The 18,582-nt window shown below is 43.3% G+C and overlaps 1 protein-coding gene across 1 annotated transcript in view; it reads right to left on the reverse strand.

Moving 5' to 3' along the window:
- The window catches only part of LOC109931733 (dedicator of cytokinesis protein 1-like), a 1,067,415-nt gene that overhangs the window by 287,731 nt on the left and 761,102 nt on the right, over positions 1–18,582 (reverse strand). Inside the window, exon 26 of the mRNA XM_048601800.1 lies at positions 15,081–15,084. Within this exon, the coding sequence (XP_048457757.1) occupies positions 15,081–15,084 (4 nt within the window). The remainder of the gene's footprint in view (positions 1–15,080; positions 15,085–18,582) is intronic.

The following is an 18,582-nucleotide window of genomic DNA, read 5'->3' on the forward strand; positions in this document are numbered from 1 at the left end:
GTCCAGACCCGAAACGTTAGCTTTCCTGCTCCTCTGATGCTGTTTGGCCTGCTGTGTTCATCCAGCTCTAGACCTTGTTATCTCTGGTTAAAATAAAGTTTGCTGTAATACAAGATAAGGTCAGGAGTAGGCCACTTGGCCCTTCAAGCCTGCCCTGCCATTTAATAAGATCATGGATGATCTAATTGTAATCTCAAATCCACATTCCTACCTACCCCCGGTAACCTTTCTCACCCTTGTTTATCAAGAGGCAATTGATCTCTGCCTTAAAAGTATCATAGGCTCTGCTTCCTCTGCCTTTTGTGAAAGAGAGTGCAGGAAAGATATTTAGGCCTTAGAAGGTAGATTCACCAGAATAAAACCAGGGCTAAGGGTATAACTATGAAGGAGAGGTTGCGTGACCTGGAACATAGCAGATTGAAGAGCAACCTAATTGAATTTCCTTCTTTACTGAAGGAAAGAAGGGAAACAAAAATCTTCACACAAAATCTACAGATGTCTCTGCAGACGTTTGAAATCTTTGGGATTGAGATTGATCGTTTTCTGTTGAGTATAGCATCAAGGGATGTGGGACCAAGGTGGGGAAATGGAATTCAGGGAATAGAATGAACTCATAAAAAGATAGAACAGACTTGGACAGGCTGAATGGCCAACACTTATTCCTATTTCCTATTCTGCTTCTCCGTTCTTTAAAAAAAGTTATAACTTTTTGTGAAGGCAACGCAAATAAAGTCACAATATGAATGTGATTGGGAGGTTGAAGTGAGCAAATGATGTCTGTTTATCAAATTTGCATTTGTGTTTTTGGCCTCACTAACAGGCAGGCTGTAAGGACAGTGAAGAAGCTGCAGCAGGAGTAGGTCACTCAGTGCCTTGGATAATGTCAGGGATGGCAACATTTTATACTGAGACCAGTGGAGCTAACTGCTTCTTCACTTGTATTTTTGATGTGAGAAGAGCCATAGAAAATAGGACCAGGAATCGGCCATTCACCCCTTCAAGCCTGCTCCGAGCAATTTGGCAAAACGTTTTGAATGAGTGGCCTGCATCCGAATAGACTTCTGAAGTGTTTCTTTGACTTTAAAGTACTTCAAGATATCTTGAGGTGCTACAGAAATTCCATTCCTTCTTTCGCACGCTGTTAGAGAATAAATTCTAACCTTGCCAGTGATGTCCACATCCTGAGAATGAATTAGAGAGGAAAAAATGCAGCCAGAAGTCACTGGCAGAAAATCAAGAATGGATCGCTGGCTAGTATCCATCCTGTCATGTCCTCAGATCGTGTACTTTCTTCCCATTAGAATATTCCTGACACCATCACCTTGCTAGAGATATGTAGTTTTACCTGTTGATAGATTAGCTGCACTTGATATTACTCAGTTTAATCATTGCATTTTGCTCACGAGCTAGTGGAGGGACATAATTCATTTATAGCATCAACCAGCAAGTTTGGAGCATTAGCAACAGATTGGATCAGAAAGATTGAATGTCCTGTGTCATGCATTCTGTTCCTTTTTAATTCATTATTAGGTTGTGCAAGTACCCACAATTGTTATAAAAACCAAAAGAACTGTGAATGTTGTAAATCAGGAGCAAAAACTGAAGTTGCTGGAAGCTCAGCAGGTATGACAGCATCTGTGAAGAAAAATATCAGAGTTAACGTTTTGGGAACGGTGACCCATCCTCAGAACCGAACCCGAAACTTTAACTCTGACTGTTTTCTTCACAAATGCTGTCATATCTGCCGAGCTTCCAGCAACTTCAGTTTTTGTGCCTGCAATTGTTGCCCGTCCTCAAATGCCTCCTAAGGCAAGGGCTCTTGTGGTGCAGAGTCCCTACCTCTGGATTGAGAGACCTGGGTTCAAGTCCCACCTGTTCCAAAGAGACGTAATAACATTTCTGAACAGGTTGTTTAGGAAAATAGGCAAATGCCTCCTGAGAAGGTGTTTGTGCAGTCTGCCTTGAGTGGGCATATCCAAAGAGCTGTTCAGGAAGGAATTCCAGGATTTTGACACGGTGACGGTGATATCGTTCCATGTCAGAATGGTCTATGGCTTTGAGGGTGACTTGCGACTCCCATGCTCCTGTTACACTGTGAAGCTACTGTCGAAGGAGGATTTGTAAGTTATTGCAGCGCATCTTCAGATGGTACAACTGCTTCCATTGTAAACTGGAGGGAATGAACGTTTAAGGAGTGGATGGGTTGCCAATCAAACTTTTTCCTGGGTGGGGTTGAGCTTCTTGAGTGCTGTAGGAGCTGCACTTTTCCAGGAAAGCGGGGAATAATTCCATCACATTCGCGACTGCTGCCTTATGGATGTTGGACAAACGTTGGGGAGTTGGAAGGCGAGTTAGGTTGCAGAATATCTCAGCATCTGACCTGCTCTTGTAACTACAGTAATTATATATGACTGTCTAGATATGTTTCTCATGGAGTCTTACAACACGGAAACAGTTGCTTCGGTCTAACTCTTCCATGATAACCCCCAGGATGTTGATGGAGATTACGCAACCGTTGGTGAGCATCCTCATGTCCAATCTAGTGATGGAGAGAAGGGTATTGGTGAAGCAGCTGAAGATGAACAACTGTGATGAGCTCAGGCAGTATCCTCGGAGAGGGAGTACACAGTATCCACCAATACTCTCAATGCCTTCATACGGAGGTGGGCATTGCAGGGGGTGCTTTATCTCCCTTTCCAATTCCATTTTGATTTAACTGCCTCCCTCCATCCCTAACTCCCCCTCACCTTTGATAGTCTGCATTGTCTCTAATGGACTTTGCATGTAAATGAATCAATTAGGAGACATGGGTGATTCACTGGTGGTGGCTAACAGAGGAAAAATACCGGGGGTGATTTGATGGTTGGGAAAAAAAACAAATTTTCAGTTGTGTGTAAGAGCACTCCTGGATATAAAAAGTAAAAGAAAAATAAAATTAAATAAATATTTTAGGTGGCTATGAGCCAGAAGACCTGGGTCCAAGTCCTACCTGCTCCAGAGGTATGTAATAATATCTTTGAACAGGTAGATTAGAAAATATTTTTTAAAAAAAAGAACTCAGGTGAACTTCCACATTATGCAGAGAACCTCACTGTCACAATGATGATTCTTAGCCACATCTTTTTGCTGTTAACTGTGAGCATAGCTTTGTTTGAACAGAGAATGCTGATAGCATCATAGAGCTCACACAGTGCCCTATGGTGTGACACAGCTGAATAAGCTTGGACGCACAGCTGAGATGACACGATTTACTGAGTTAATTACTGGATCTGATCATGTTAATGCAGCTCCTACACATTGTGGGCATAGGAGCTCCCCTCAGTCAATCTCCCTGATGTGACCATCAAATCCAACTGAGGAAACATAACAACAGCAACCAGAACAAAAAAACCCTACAGAACTAAGCAGAACAAACACATGCATCCAGCTAAACATCAATTTGTCTATTACCTAACAAACTGCCCAAACTTTATAGGCTGATTAAATTATGTGTTTCCATTTTTTATCCATGGGATATGTGCATTGCTGGCTGGACTAGCATCCATCTCTAACTGCCTTGGGGAATGTGGTACCTTCTCAAGTCAAAGCAGTCCATCGGGGGTGGAGGTATTCCACAGTGCTGTGAGGGAGGGAGTTCCAGGATTTTAATCATAAGATCCTAAGATGTAGGAGCAGAAGTGGGCCATTCAGCCCATTGATACTGCTTAGTCCCAAAAAAAGTGGAAAAATCAGTCTTGTGCATCCCAAAGGGCATCTCAGAGGAGGGAAGAGAGGTTTAAGGAAGAAATTCCATGCTCTGGGTGTAGGCAACTGAAAACACAGCCATTCCTGATGAGTTGATTGAAATTGTCTAACAGGCCAGAATTAATTATGTGTAGATAACCTGGAAAGTTGTGGGGCTCAAAATCTCAACAGAGATAAGGAGGTGAAGGGGATGGCACAATGGAGGGATTTGAAAACTTGGATGAGAATTTTCAACTCGAGGTCTTTCCTAACCGCATGGGACAGTGGGGGCAATACGTAGGCCAGTAAGCACGGGGGTGAATGGAACTTGACATGAGAAATGGCAAAGTCAGACATCGAGTGACCTGAAAACCAAATTCCTCCACCGTTGATGCATCTTGGCATTGATGCTCACTATCTTCAAGACGTACTGCATCAATTAGATTAGTTTGGGATTATAGTCTGCATGAACTGGTTGGAACAAAGGGCCTGTTTCCATGATGTATGAATCTATGATTCTACACTTCACAAAGGCCTCTTTGTCAGCATCTCCCAAACCTGTGACCTCAACCACAGAGAAGGACAAAGGTGACAAATGTATGGGAACCTCATTAACCGCAAGTTCCCCTCCAAACCACGTACTCTCCCATGCTGGACATATATCACTGTTCATTCAATATTCCTGGATCAGAATGTTGGTGTTTCCTTCCTAACAGCTCTATGGGCTATACAGATTCCATACACACTACAGCAGTTCGAGAAAACGACCCAGCACAACCTTGTCATGGCATAATTTAGGAGTTGGCAACTGATACCATCTTTGTAATGATAGCATTGCCTTGAGAACTTTTCTTAAAAGCAGAACAATGAGCCGCTTGGTTGAGTTTTGCATTCCCTTTCTGAATCAGATCGGTTTTGTCACCTCCTGTACTCACTCAACATTCAGAAAGGTCTTTCCAGTGCAGTGGGTAGTTTCTCTGCTTCGAATACCTTAACTCGGGGTTCAATCCCCACCTCAGGCCTTAACATCCAAGGTAATGATAATGAAAATTGCAAATCCTTCCAACACATCACCGAACGGCAGATGGTTAAGAGATGGTTAAGAGAGATTTTCATACATGCATGTGATGGAAAGAATGTTGAAATCTCTAGTATCGTTATCCTTCACTCCATGTTTCAACACGATTGCAAGAGGGCATGTTGCTACTGCAACTTGGACTCCTCAACTGAACTGTAACACAAGGTCACACCGAACATCTCTTTCAACTGACACACCTTTGACAGGTGCTCTAGAACCACTGTCCTTGTCCAAACAGTAAATTGTCTCAATGCTTGAGTTCCACCTAAACCTGTCGGCATGGCATCCAATTTCACATTGAAATGTATGATTTAGTTATCAAGCCTCTCTTCTCTTAAACATTGAAATATTTAGCAGATATTAAGGCAGTCAAAACCTCTTCAGGATGGCTTAATGCCATATGAGTCAATACTGGAGGTGCAGATGTGATCTGATTTTCAGTTTCTTTTATGTTTTTTCTAAAGATATACATGTGAGTTCTCCAGCTTGGGAGGGCACCAAAGACAGGCATTAGAATCATTTCTGCATTGTTTTCGTGCACCAAATGTTAGAAGCAAACATTCCAGGCGACACAGACACATTTCCTTTATTCATTCATGGGATGAGGGTGTCGCTGGCTAGGGTAGCATTTATTGCCCATCCCTAATTACCCAAAGGGCAGTTAAGAGTCAACCACATTGCTGTGGGTCTGGAGTCACATGTAGGCCAGACCGGGTAAGAATGGTAGTTTCCTTCCCTAAAAGACATTAGTGAACAGATAAGTTTTTCCGACAATAGGTAATGGATTCATAATCATCATTAGATTCTTAATTCCAGATTTTTTTTTAATTGAATTCAAATTCCACCATCTGCCGTGGTGGGATTCAAACCCAGGTCCCCAGATTAATAGTCTCGTGATAATACCACTAGGCCATCGCATAGCGAGCATTCCTTTCTCTTGTACTCAAACAAATTCCAACCCCAGGAAATTGTCCTTCCACTATATCAGTCACTACATCGCTGACCTGACTATATGGTGAATGATTTCCTTGCCTAAAGAACATTCCGTTTTCACAACAATCATTGCTGGTCACTATTACTGAGGCCAGCTTTCATTTCCAGATTTATTAATTCGGTTTAAGTTCTATGTTATGCTGTAGGAGGATTTGAACCAATGGCCGCCAAACTTCAGCGTCGGCCTTTAGACAACCAGAACCCCAAATACCATCAGATGTAAGAGCATTGGTAGGCCATTCAGCCCATCCTATCTGCTCTGCCATTCAATGAGATCATGGCTGACCTTATAATTTTCAGCTCCACTTTCCTTGCCTTTTTCCTGTAGCTTTCTGTAATCTTCCTCCATTTAATTAATATTCACTTCATCTGTGCTTCCGGCCAAAGTGCATAAGCTGACAATTTCCTTCATTACATTCCATCTGACAAGGTTTGGCCCACTCGCTTAACCTCTCTCTATTTGTCTACAGGCTCTTTGAGTCATCTCCACCTCTTGTCTTCCCACCTAGTTTTACGTAATTTCCAAACTTAGTGATGGTACATTCTCATTCTTCACCCAAACCATTGATAAATTCTGCAAATAATTGTGGCCCCAACACAGAACACAATGGCACTCCACTGGTTACACGTTGCCATCTTGAAAGTGCCCCCTTTTCCCAACCCTCTGTTTTCTATTTGTCAGTCAATCCTCAACCAGGCTAATATGACCCGTAACATCATGGACTATTGGCTTATGAAGTAGCCTAATGTGTAACACCTTAACAAACGCCTACTGAAAATCAAAATACATTGCATTCATTGCTTCTCTTTTGACTATTTATAACCTTCATGGATCCTTGGTGACTCTATTTGATTATATTTTGTATTTTTAAATGCTCTGGTACTACATCTTTACAGCAGACTCTTAACATTTTCTAAATTACAGATACTAAACTAACTGGCCTATCATGCACTGTTCTTTGTCTCCTTCCCTTTTTAAGTCAAGCCATAAGATTAAAACAAAGTTGCTGGAAAAGCTCAGCAGGTCTAGCAGTATCTGTGAAGGAAAAAACAGAGTTAACGTTTCGGGTCCGGTGACCCTTCCTCAGAACTGGCAGTTTTCCAATCCTTGGGGGCTTTTCCAGAATCTAAGGATTATTGGAACAGCTTCTTTTTCCTCAGAAACATTTCATCATGTCCAGGGATGTATTGTCTTGTGCCTCATTAGTTTTGCTAGCACTCTTTCTTTCATGATAGTTATTGTATTTATTCCCTCTCCTCTTCCAGTGACATTCCAACTAAACTAAAATCTCTCCTGCACAAGGGCTTAGTGTGTGTTGTGATCTAGAGCAGACGGAATTTTTTTATGAATTCATGTTTGTAGAGAATGGAAGATGCAGAGGTTAGCCAGGAGAGTTCACAGGGTCACTACCTTTGGAGCGTGGATTATGTGTGTTGTACAGGCAAGCATGGAATCCAATCTGTCACATGGTCAGGTCCAATCTAGAGTAAGCTGGAGAGATTCATCAGAAATCTCAAAAGATTCTGCCAGGAATGGTGGATTTGAGTTTTCAGGAGAGGCTGGATAGGCTGGGACTTTTTCACTGGAGCATAGGATAGTTGAGGGGTGATCTTATAGAGGGGCATCGATAAGGTGATGGTAGGTGCCTTTACCCTCGGATGGAGGATTTCGAGAGTAGAGAACATTTTTCTAAGGTGAGAGGAGAAAGATTTAAAAAAGGCATGAGGGACAATTTTTTACACAGAGAGCAGTTTGTGTGTGAAATAAACTTCCAGACAAAATGGTGGATGAGGGTGCAGTTACAACATTTAAAAGCTCTTCCCCATGGTAGCAGAATGTAAAACTAAAGGGCAGGGGTTTAAGGTGAGAGAGGAGAGATACTAAAGAGTCTAGAGGGGCAGTTTTTTTAGCACAGAGGGTGGTGAGGGTCTGGAACGGGCTGCCAAAGGTAGTGGTGGAGGCAAGTACAGGAGGTATGGTTAGTAAGTTTGCAGATGGCACCAAAATTGGAGGTAGTGGACAGTGAGGAAGATTAACCCAGAGTACAACGGGATCTTGATCAGATGGGCCAATGGGCCGAGGAGTGGCAGATGGAGTTTAATTTAAATAAATGCGAGGTGTTGCATTTTGGAAAGGCAAATCAGGGCAGGACTTATACATTTAATGGGGAGTGTGGCTGAACAAAGAGACCTTGGAGTGCAGGTTCATAGTTCCTTGAAGTGGAGTTACAGGTAATAGGATGGTGAAGAAGGCATTTGATAAATTTGCTTTTGTTGGTCAGTGAATTGAGCATAGGAGATGGGAGGTTGTTTTGCGGCTGTAAGGGACATTGGTTAGGCCTCTATTGGAATACTGCATGCATTCTGGTCTCCTTGTTATTGGAAGGATATTGTGAAACTTGAAAGGGTTCAGAAAAGATTTACAAGGATGTCACCAGCATTGGAGGATTTGAGCTATAGCGAGAGGCTGAATAGGCTGGGGCTATTTTCTCTGAAGTGTCAGAAGCTGAGGGGTGACCTTATAGATGTATATAAAGGCATGAGGGACATGGATAGGGTAAATAGACAAGATCTGGTCCCCGGGGTGGCAAAGTCTAAAACTAGAAGGCATGGGTTTAAGGTGAGAGGGGAAAGATTTAAAAGGGATCTAAGGGGCAACTTTTTCACGCAGAGGGTGGTGTGTATATGGAATGAGCTGCCAGAGGAAATGGCGGAGGCTGGTACAATTACATGGCACAGTTCTAAGGTGTACACAGGGACAGAAGGACCTGGGGGTGCACGTTCATATATCTTTAAAGGTAGGACATATTAAGTATGGTTCTCAAAGTATATGGGATCTTGGGCTTTATAAATAGAGGCATTGAGTACAAAATCATGAGCAGGAAAATAATTGCTGAACCTTTATTCAGCCCTTGACCAGGCACAGCTAGAGCATCTCTTTCAGCTGTGGTGACCACATTTTAGGAAGGATGTGAGAGTCCCTGAAAGGGTGCAGAGGACATTTATCAGGATGGTTCCAGTGGTGAATACATTTGGCTACAAGTTAGCGTGCACGAGCTGGGGTTGTTCCCCCGAAGCAAAGGAGATTGAGGAGAAATTTGAAGGAGGTATATATGATTATAACTTTTGTATCAATAAACGGTTGTGAAAGGGTTAATGTTGAAGACAGCAGTCAGTTGATGGCATCAGAGGGTCCTGGGTGGGGAAATCAGGGGAATAGCTCTGGATCTCGAAGGGGACAGATGTGTCATTATCTCTCCCAATAGCCTTCGTAACATGGTGCAACTTGTACCTAATTGCTGTCTTGTAAGGAATTATATCTTGTTTAACCAAGTGCCTCTTCTTGTTAAGACTCACTCAGGGCTGTTCCTCAACCATGTAAACTAAATGCACCATTAGACCCAGGCAAGGAAAGGGAAATGATGACAACACTTTTTTGTCCACAAATACCACAGTCACAAGCCGAGATTATGTAGACAAGAAATAACTGTTCCCATTAGCTGATGGTGCAAGGACTAGGGGACAATACTTTAAGGTTTCGAACAAAAGATGCAAAATGAATTGAGGAAAGGCTTTTTGACACATTGAGTGGTAATAACTTGGAACTCACTGCCCACCCACAGGGGCAAAAACAGTGTTAAAAAACAATAATATTTGTAAATGAACACACTGGTCATACTGGAGCATTGTTCTGATGAGCTGGAGCAGTGTGCATCATTCACAAGTTTTACTGGTTTTTCTTCTGCGAACAGAGCTAGTGGAAGCTGAGATGACCAATGATTTGAAAGATTAGATGGACACTTGAAAGAACTAAAGTTGTAGGAATGTGGGAACGAGAAAAGGGCGGAGGGACAGGATGGCACCATGAAGACACTTCATGAACTCAGTGGGCCAAATAGCCTCCTTCTCTGCAGGAAATGGCTCATTGTGTGTACCTGGACACTGAAGTCTTTTTGGACCACCATTGCTTTGTGATTGCTTTGAATCCCTAATTTATCTCTAGGTCCTTCTACCTCCACTAACCTCCATTTCCTTCTTTCTCACACCCCAATGCCATATTCTTAAATCTCCGGTTTATGTTTCTCGAGTGGAGTTTTCCCACTGTATCTCTCCTTTCCAACATTTTAATTTCCCTACCTCTCTCCTTAACTCTCCTTTTCCGCTCCTCTTCACCTTATGCTTTCAATCTCTCCCTTAACTATAGGTGTTTAGCAAGTTCCATACTGTGGTGAGGTGAAGAAACAGCTACTGCAGATCTCTCTGCTTCAATGCTGTATCACTGTGTGAGCATTAGACGTAAATTTCCTTTGATATCGGGCTGACTGCTGTGAAACAACAGTTTCAAACACTTCAGAAGAGAGTCAGTTGGAGTTGATAATTCCAGGAACAATAGCCTGAAGACGAGCAGTCGATTGAGAAAACATGGCTTAAGACGACTTGTTTCCTCGGTTGTCTTTGTCAAAATATTTTTGCTTAATCTTCACACCGAATGTAGCGCCCAGAGCAAGTATTACAAACACTGACATCAGCCCAAAACCTTTCCCTGTCATAAATGATATTTAAACCCTACTACGTTGTTTCAAAGTTCCTTATGGTCATCTCAATTGCTGTTTACTAATACACAGCCAGTGACGATTTCACAATTATTTACATTTGAAGAGGCAGACAAATCCGACCAGTACTGGGGAGCTGCATTGTCAGAACTCCCATCGACTGAGACTTTGCCTGCTTGCTCAGTTTGACATAAATTTCCCATGATCCCAATCCAAGGACAGCAGGTGATTTCATCTCAGTTTCTCCAATGACTTTATTACTTGGCTTATTCCATCAAAGCAGATTAACTGGAAGATCATTCATTTAGAGTCATAGAGTCATACAGCACGGAAACAGGCCCTTCGGTCCAACCAGTCCATGCTGACCATAATCCCAAAGTTGTCCCATTTGCCTGCACTTGGCCTATGTACCTCCAAACATTTCTTATCCATGTACTTACCCAAATATCATAGTTATAGAGGTCCACAGCATGGAAACAGGCCCTTTGGTCCAACTTGTCCATGCTGCCCAGTCCCATTTACCTGCATTTGGTCCATATCCCTCCATACCTATCCTATCCATTTACCTGTCTAAATGTTTCTTAAATAGACTCACAGAGTCAAAGAGATATACAGTATGGAAACAGACCCTTCGGCCCAACTCATCCATGCTGACCAGATATCCTAAATACATCCAGTCCCATTTGCCAGTATTTGGCCCTCTTAACCCTTCCTATTCATATATCCATCCAACCTCTCTACATTAAATTCTATCTGCCTCTTGGCTGTGCACTCTGCTAGCCTATCAATGGCCTGTTGCATTTGATTGGGTTTTGTCCTCCAAGTCTGATATCATTGACAAGTTTTAATATTTATATTCTATACATATAGAGTCATAGTCATAGAGATATACAGCACAGAAATGGACCCTACAACCAGATTTCCTAAATTAATCTAGTCCCATTTGCCAGCATTTGGCCCATATTGCTCCAAACCCTTCCTATTCATATACCCAACCAGATGCCTTTTAAATGTTGTAATTATACCAGCCTCCACCACTTCCTTTGGCAGCTCATTCCATACACGCACCACCTTCTGCGTGAAAAAGTTGCCCCTTAGGTCCCTTTTAAATTTTTCCCCTCTCACCTTAAAACTGCACCCTCTTGCTTTGGACTCCCCCGCCCCAGAGAAAAGACCTTGTCTATTTACCCTATCCATGCCTCTCGTGATTTTATACACCCCTATTTGGTCACCCCTCAGCCTCCGACGCTCCAGGGAAATTGGCCCCAGCCTATTCAGCCTCTCCCTATAGCTCAAACCCTCCAACCCTGGCAACATCTTTGTAAATCTTTTCTGAACCCTTTCAAGTTTCACAACATTTTTCCTATAGCAGGGAGACCAGAACTGCACACAATATTCCAATAGTGGCCTAACCAATGTTCTGTACAGCCGCAAAATGACTTCCCAACTCTTATACTCAATGCACTGACCAATAAAGGCAAGTGATTTATAATTTGGCAAAAGACACCAGTTGTTCAAGCACTGATCCTTGAGGGGCATCACTGTCTACCATTCTCCAATCTGAAAAATAACCATTTGCTGAGATCTATTGCTTTCTAACCCTAAGCCAATTTCCTAAACAAGTTGTCTCTGTTCCTCCTAGTCAGTGAGCTGCAATTTTGCTAATGGGTTCTTTATGTGTACTTTGTCCAACATTTGTCAAAGGCTAATTGAATGCCGGCCTTTGTATCAGGAGGACTAAAATGGGTTAGAAGCCCTTCAGACGAAAAAAAAATCTCTGGTTAGACACTCTTGAACCATAATGAATATTACTTGGCGCTACACCCAAGGAAGAACATATATTGAACTTTAGAATTATACAAGGCAGAAGGAGAAGGTAAGAAATAAGAGCAGGAGTGGACTGTTCGGCCCATCAAGCCTGTTCTGCCATTCAGCAAGATCATTGGCTGATTTGCCTCAGGCCTCAGTTCTCTTTGATGACAAATTGTCATATATCTCAACACCCGATATTCTCTTTATCTCCTCTTTAACTACTTCCAGTGCTTCAGCCTCCGCAACTCTCTGTGGCTGAGAATTCTAGACATTCACAACCTTGACGCGAAATTATTGGTTCAAAAAGGAAATATCTGGAATGGGAATTTGTTCTCCGCCGGGATCTTGCTGTCGTCGAGCTCCCCCTTTGCAATCCTATCGAGCTGCATAAAAAACTGGCCTTGCACATCTCCTTTAAACCTATGCCCCTCTCACCATAAACCTATGCCCCTGAGTATTTTACATTTCTGCCCTCAGAAGGAGACTACCAACTATCCATGATTGTTGCTAAGTTGTGGCAGTGTCGGGGGAAGTCCGCTCAGCGAAATAAGTCTGTCCAAACAGTACAGCCATGTGATGAGGCAGGCAAATCAGGACTAAACTCGAAATGATGCTCAACTCAAGATGTTCAGATAAAGATGGGCTATTAGAAAGGAAATGGACTTAAAGGGCATGGGCATCAGAAAAGAGGGAATTATCCTGGCTTGGATGGAGGAAACGGGATATAGAGTGGAAAATCATAGTGACAGGATAAGGTTGGCACTCAGATGCCCTCTGAAATAGACTAGCAAGCCATTCAGTTCAATAGCAATAAGGAATGCCTTAGGAGATGCACATCCAGTGAAAACTACAGAGAACGCAGCACTGTTGAAGGTGCTGTCTTTCAGAGAACAGGTTAAGCTGAAGCTGTGTCTGGTCTAGATATGAAAGATCTCATAGCAGTAGTCAAAGAGAAAACTAGCAAGTTGTTTCTGGAGCCCCGGCCAATGTTTTTCCCTCAAGCAACATTTCAAACCCGAGTGCTGTGGTTGTACCTACAGTACACATTGATTGCAGCAGTTTAAGGAGGTGACTCAGCAATGCCCTTCTGAGGACAATTAGTGACAGGCAACAGCGATGTCCTACAGAAAACTACAGAGAGAAACAATTCCTCTGCTTTTGTGTTTGTGTGTTTGTGTCCTCTGTGTTTGTTCTTTCACAGTTTGTGGACATCGCTGTTGCCTGTCACTAATTGTCCTTAGAAGGGCATTGCTGAGTCACCTCCTTAAACTGCTGCAATCAATGTGTACTGTAGATACAACCACAGCGCTCGGGTTTTAAATGTTGCTTGAGGGAAAAACATTGGTCGGAGCTCCAGAAACAACTTGCTAGTTTTCTCTTTGACTACCGCTATGAGATCTTTCATATCTAGAACAGACACAGCTTCAGCTTAACCGGTTCTCTGAAAGACAGCACCTTCAACAGTGCTGTGTTCCCACTGTATGGACAAGGTCAGAAGTTACACAACACCAGGTTATAGTCCAACAGGTTTATTTGAAATCACAAGCTTTCGGGGCTCAGCCCCTTCGTCAGGTGAGACAGTGAGAGAGAAGAGCACATAGACATAGAGTTTATCAGCAGAGAGATCAAGGGCAGAGAGATCAAAAGATTCAGACAACTGATATGAGTGGAGTGATAGATGATAATTCTCTGCAGGTGACCAAGAGTGTTAGACAGTGAGTAAAGTGTCAACAGCTGAGTAACCAGTGAAGGGATGACCTATAATTGGATTAAATGAGGCAGAGAGATAATTACAAAAAATTAAAAATAAGGTGGTGCTTGAGACAAACCAAATGACTGGAATAACACGATAGGTATAAGAGTCGCATGCTGAGGGTCTAACCAAAATAATAAGAAATTCAAAACTGTCCAAAAGTTCAAAACTAGGGTAGAGAGATCATAGTAATTTAGCAAGGTGATGCTGTCAAAACAGGGCAGTATGGAAGATTTTACAAACACAAAACAGTATGGTGGGGTTAAAATTGTTTCAGAGATAGTAGGAACTGCAGATGCTGGAGAATCTGAGATAACAAGGTGTAGAGCTGGATGAACACATTAGGCCAAGCAGCATCATAGGAGCAGGAAAACTGACGTTTCTGAAGAAGGGTCTAGGCCCGAAACGTCAGCTTTCCTGCTCCTCTGATGCTGCTTGGCCTGCGGTGTTCATCCAGCTCTACACCATGTTATCTTATGTTACATTTGACCTACCAGCTCTTTCCTTTCCTAAAAAGAAGTTGGGATAGACAGCTGTAAGGGAGCATGAAGTTTTTTGCGAGGGAAATTGAACGAGTACTATGTTCTCCTCCAGTCTGACTTTCATTTCTGTAATGTTCTGTATCATACTGTATTATAAAGGTGCTATTTCCAGGCACTAAGAATAATAAGCTATCCAATTTACCGCACATCTGCTAATGTGGTATACTGTATCCGCTGTTCCCGTTGTGGCCTCGTCTACATCAGGGAAACCAAGCTTGAAGGCCGCTTTGCGGAACACCTACACTCTGTTCGCAACAAACAACTACTCCTCCCAGTCGCGAACCATTTCAACTCCCCCTCCCACTCCTTGGACGATATGTCCATCCTGGGCCTCCTGCATTGCCACAATGATGCCACCCGAAAGCTGCAGGAACAGCATCTCATATTTCGCTTGGGAACCCTGAAGCCTGATGGTATCAATGTGGACTTCACAAGCTTCAAAATCTCCCCTCTCCCGACCGCATCCCAAAACCAGCCAGCTCGTCCCCATCTCCCTAACCATTCCTCCCACCTCAAGCCCCAGCCCCATCTCTTACCCACTAGCCTCATCCCCTCTCCTTGACCTGTCCGTCCTCCCTGGACCGACCTATCCCCTCCCTAACTCCTCACCTACATTCACCTTTGACCTGCCTGTCTCCTCTCTACCTATCTTCTCCTTTATCCATCTTCTATCCGCCTCCCACTCTCTCCCTATTTATTTCAGAATCCCCTTCCCCTCCCCCATTTCTGAAGAAGGGTCTCAACCCGAAACGTTAGCCTTCCTGCTCCTCTGATGCTGCTTGGCCTGCTGTGTTCATCCAGCTCTACACGTTGTTATCTCAGATTCTCCAGCATCGGCAGTTCCTACTATCTCACGTCAAATGTAATGTACACTTCACCTAGCAATAGACAAAATAAGAAATATCACAGATTGCCTTTGTCAGGGACTTTTCATTCCCCATTCCCAGACTCTACATCTTTCCATAGAAACATAAGATCATCAGGTATGGGAGCTGAAGTAGGCCATTCAGCCCATTAAATTTGTTTCACCATTCAATGAAACCATTGCTGAGCTGATAACTATCATACACATTGATTACAGCATAGAAGGAGGCCACTTGGCCCATCAAGCCTGCGTTGGCTGATTGGTAGAGATATCCGATATGCCCCACTTCTCTTGCCTTTCCCCGCACCCATACTTTTTTTTTCCCTTTTGGAATCCATGACTGAATCTACATCCACCACAGTTTTGGGCAGGATGATGCTGATCCTAACAACACACTGCATGAAATTGTTTTCCTCATTTGGTCACTTTGCTAAACAACCTGAACCAACATCCTCTGATTTAGGAACAGTTTTGCACAAACCACAGTCTTCATGATTTTGAATACTTCAAACAAATGTTGTCTCAATCTTCTCCCCTTCTTCACTAATTGCTCCAATCTATTGCTGTAACTGAAGTCCCTCCTCCATGGAACCACTTAAACATTTTCTGCATCCTCTCAATTGCATTCTCATCCTTCATGAAAGATGGTGTCCACAATTGTGCACAATACCATAGCTGAGGCCTCACCAGTCTTGCATAGAGGTGTAGCATAACTGGATAAATGGTTACCAACCTGAAATAATATTCCTATTTCTCTCTTCATACAATGGCAGACTGGCTGAGTGCATCCAAAGTTTGTTGACTTTATTTTCACATTTCTTTGCTTTTGTCCTCTGTATCTATTAACAATATCAACTATCTCATCTGCCATCACAACACTTTTTTTGATTTGATTTGATTTATTAATGTCACATGTACCAAGATAAAGTGAAAAATTTTGTTTTGCATGCAGTACAGACAGAGCATACCATACAAAGTGCTTAGGGTATTAGAACAGAGCAAAGAATACAATGTTACAGCTGCAGAGAAGGTGCACACAGAGTGTGATCAACACTTAATTTTAAATTTGAGACGTCTATTCAGAAGTCTAATAACAGCGGGGAAGGAGCAGTTCCTGAATCTGTTGGCACATCTGTTTAAGCCTTTGTATCTTCTGCCCAACAGAAGAGAATCATTGAATCATAAAATTGTAGATTTCCTACTGTGTGGAAGCAGGCCATTTGGCCCATCAAGTCCACAACGACCCTCCGCAGAGCACTCCACTCAGACCCAACCTCTCCTCTATCACTATAACCCTGCATTACCCATGGCTAACCCACTTAGCCTGCATATTTGTGGACTCTATGAGCAAACCACCTAACCTGCACATCTTTGGACTATGGGAGGAAACTGGAGAAAACCCAACCAAGAAATTATAACCGGGGTAGGAGGGGTCTTTGATTATGTTGGCTGCCTTCCTGAGGCAGTGAGAAATATAGATGGAGTCAATGGATGGAAGGTTGTTTTTTACAACACTCTGTGGCTTCTTGGGATCCTGGGCAGTTGTTGTATCTAGATAGAATGCTTTCTATGGTACATCTATAAAACTTGACCAAGCATTTTCAAAGATTTGTGTTCACACACCGCTGGTAAGTCTTTTTCCTGCATCATCCTCAATATTGCACCATGTAGTTTATGTAGCATTGCCTCGTGCTTCCTACCAAAACGTTATCATTTCACATTTATTCGCTTTACATTTCATTTGTCATGTTTCAGTGGTGTTTCTGTCTGTGTGCTCGTGAAGCCTATTATTTGCCTCCAATATTTATTTTCTGTCCAATTCCAAATTCTGAGGCATCTGTAAATTTTGAAATCATGCTCTTTCGGATCAATTCCACGTCATCAGTAAATATCAAAAAGAGAAAAGATCCTAATACCAACCCATGGGGGACTCTACTGCACCCTTTGCTCCAGTGTGACAAACCACTACTCCGCTTTCTCTCCCTTAGCCAAAGTTTTGTCTACCAGCCATAAGCTGAGGAGTGGCAGATGGAGTTCAGTTTAGATAAATGTGAGGTGCTGCATTTTGGAAAAGCAAATCAGAACAGGACTTTTACACTTAACAGTAAGGTACTAGAGAGTGTTGCTGAACAAAGGGTTCTTGGGAGGCAATTGCCTAGTGGTATTATAGCTGGACTGTTAATCCAGAGACCCAGATAACGTTCTGGGGACCCAGGTTCAAATCCCGCTGTGGCAGATGGTGGAATTTGAATTCAATAAAAAATATCTGGAATTACGAATCTAAGGATGACCATGGATCCATTGTCGATTGTCGGGAAAAACCCATCTGCTTCACTAATGTCCTTTAGGGAAGGAAAATGCCATCCTTACTTGGTCTGGCCTACATGTGACTCTAGACCCACAACAATGTGACTGACTCTAAACTGCCCTCTGGGCAATTAGGGGTGGGCAATAAATGCTGCCTGGTCAGCGACGCCTCATCCCATGAATGAATAAAGGGAAAAAAAAAAACTTGGAGTGCAAGTTCATTGTTCCTTGAAAGTGGAGTTACAGGTAGACAGGGTAGTGAAGAAGGTGAGACAACAAGGTGCAGGGCTGGATGAACACAGCAGGCCAAGCAGCATCATAGGAGCAGAAAGGCTGACGTTTCGGGCCTAGACCCTTCATCAGAAAACGGGGAGGGGAAGGGCGTTCTGAAATAAATAGGGAGAGAGTGGGAGGCGGATAGAAGATGGATAGAGGAGAGGATAGGTGGAGAGGAAACAAACAGGTCGGAGAGGCGGGGATGGAGCCAGTAAAGGTGAGTGTAGGTGGGGAGTTAGGGAGGGGATAGGTCAGTCCAGGGAGGATAGACAGGTCAAGGGGGTGGGATGAGGTTAGTAGGTAGGAGATGGGGGTGCGGCTTGAGGTGGGAGGAGGGGATAGGTGGGAGGAAGAACAGGTTAGGGAGGCGGGGACGAGCTGGACTGGTTTTGGGATGCAGTAGGGGGAGGGGAGATTTTGAAGCTTGTGAAATCCACATTGATACCATTGGGCTGCAGGGTTCCCAAGCGGAATATGAGTTGCTGTTCCTGCAGCCTTCAGGTGGCATCATTGTGGCACTGCAGGAGGCCAAGGATGGACATGTCGTCTGAGGAATGGGAGGGGGAGTTGAAATGGTTCGCGACTGGGAGGTGCAGTTGTTTATTGCGAACCGAGCATAGGTGTTCTGCAAAGCGGTCCCCGAGCCTCTGCTTGGTTTCCCCGATGTAGAGGAGGCCACA

Source organism: Rhincodon typus, chromosome 1 (assembly GCF_021869965.1).
Source record: "Rhincodon typus isolate 14 chromosome 1, sRhiTyp1.1, whole genome shotgun sequence".
Classification (NCBI taxonomy): domain Eukaryota; kingdom Metazoa; phylum Chordata; class Chondrichthyes; order Orectolobiformes; family Rhincodontidae; genus Rhincodon; species Rhincodon typus.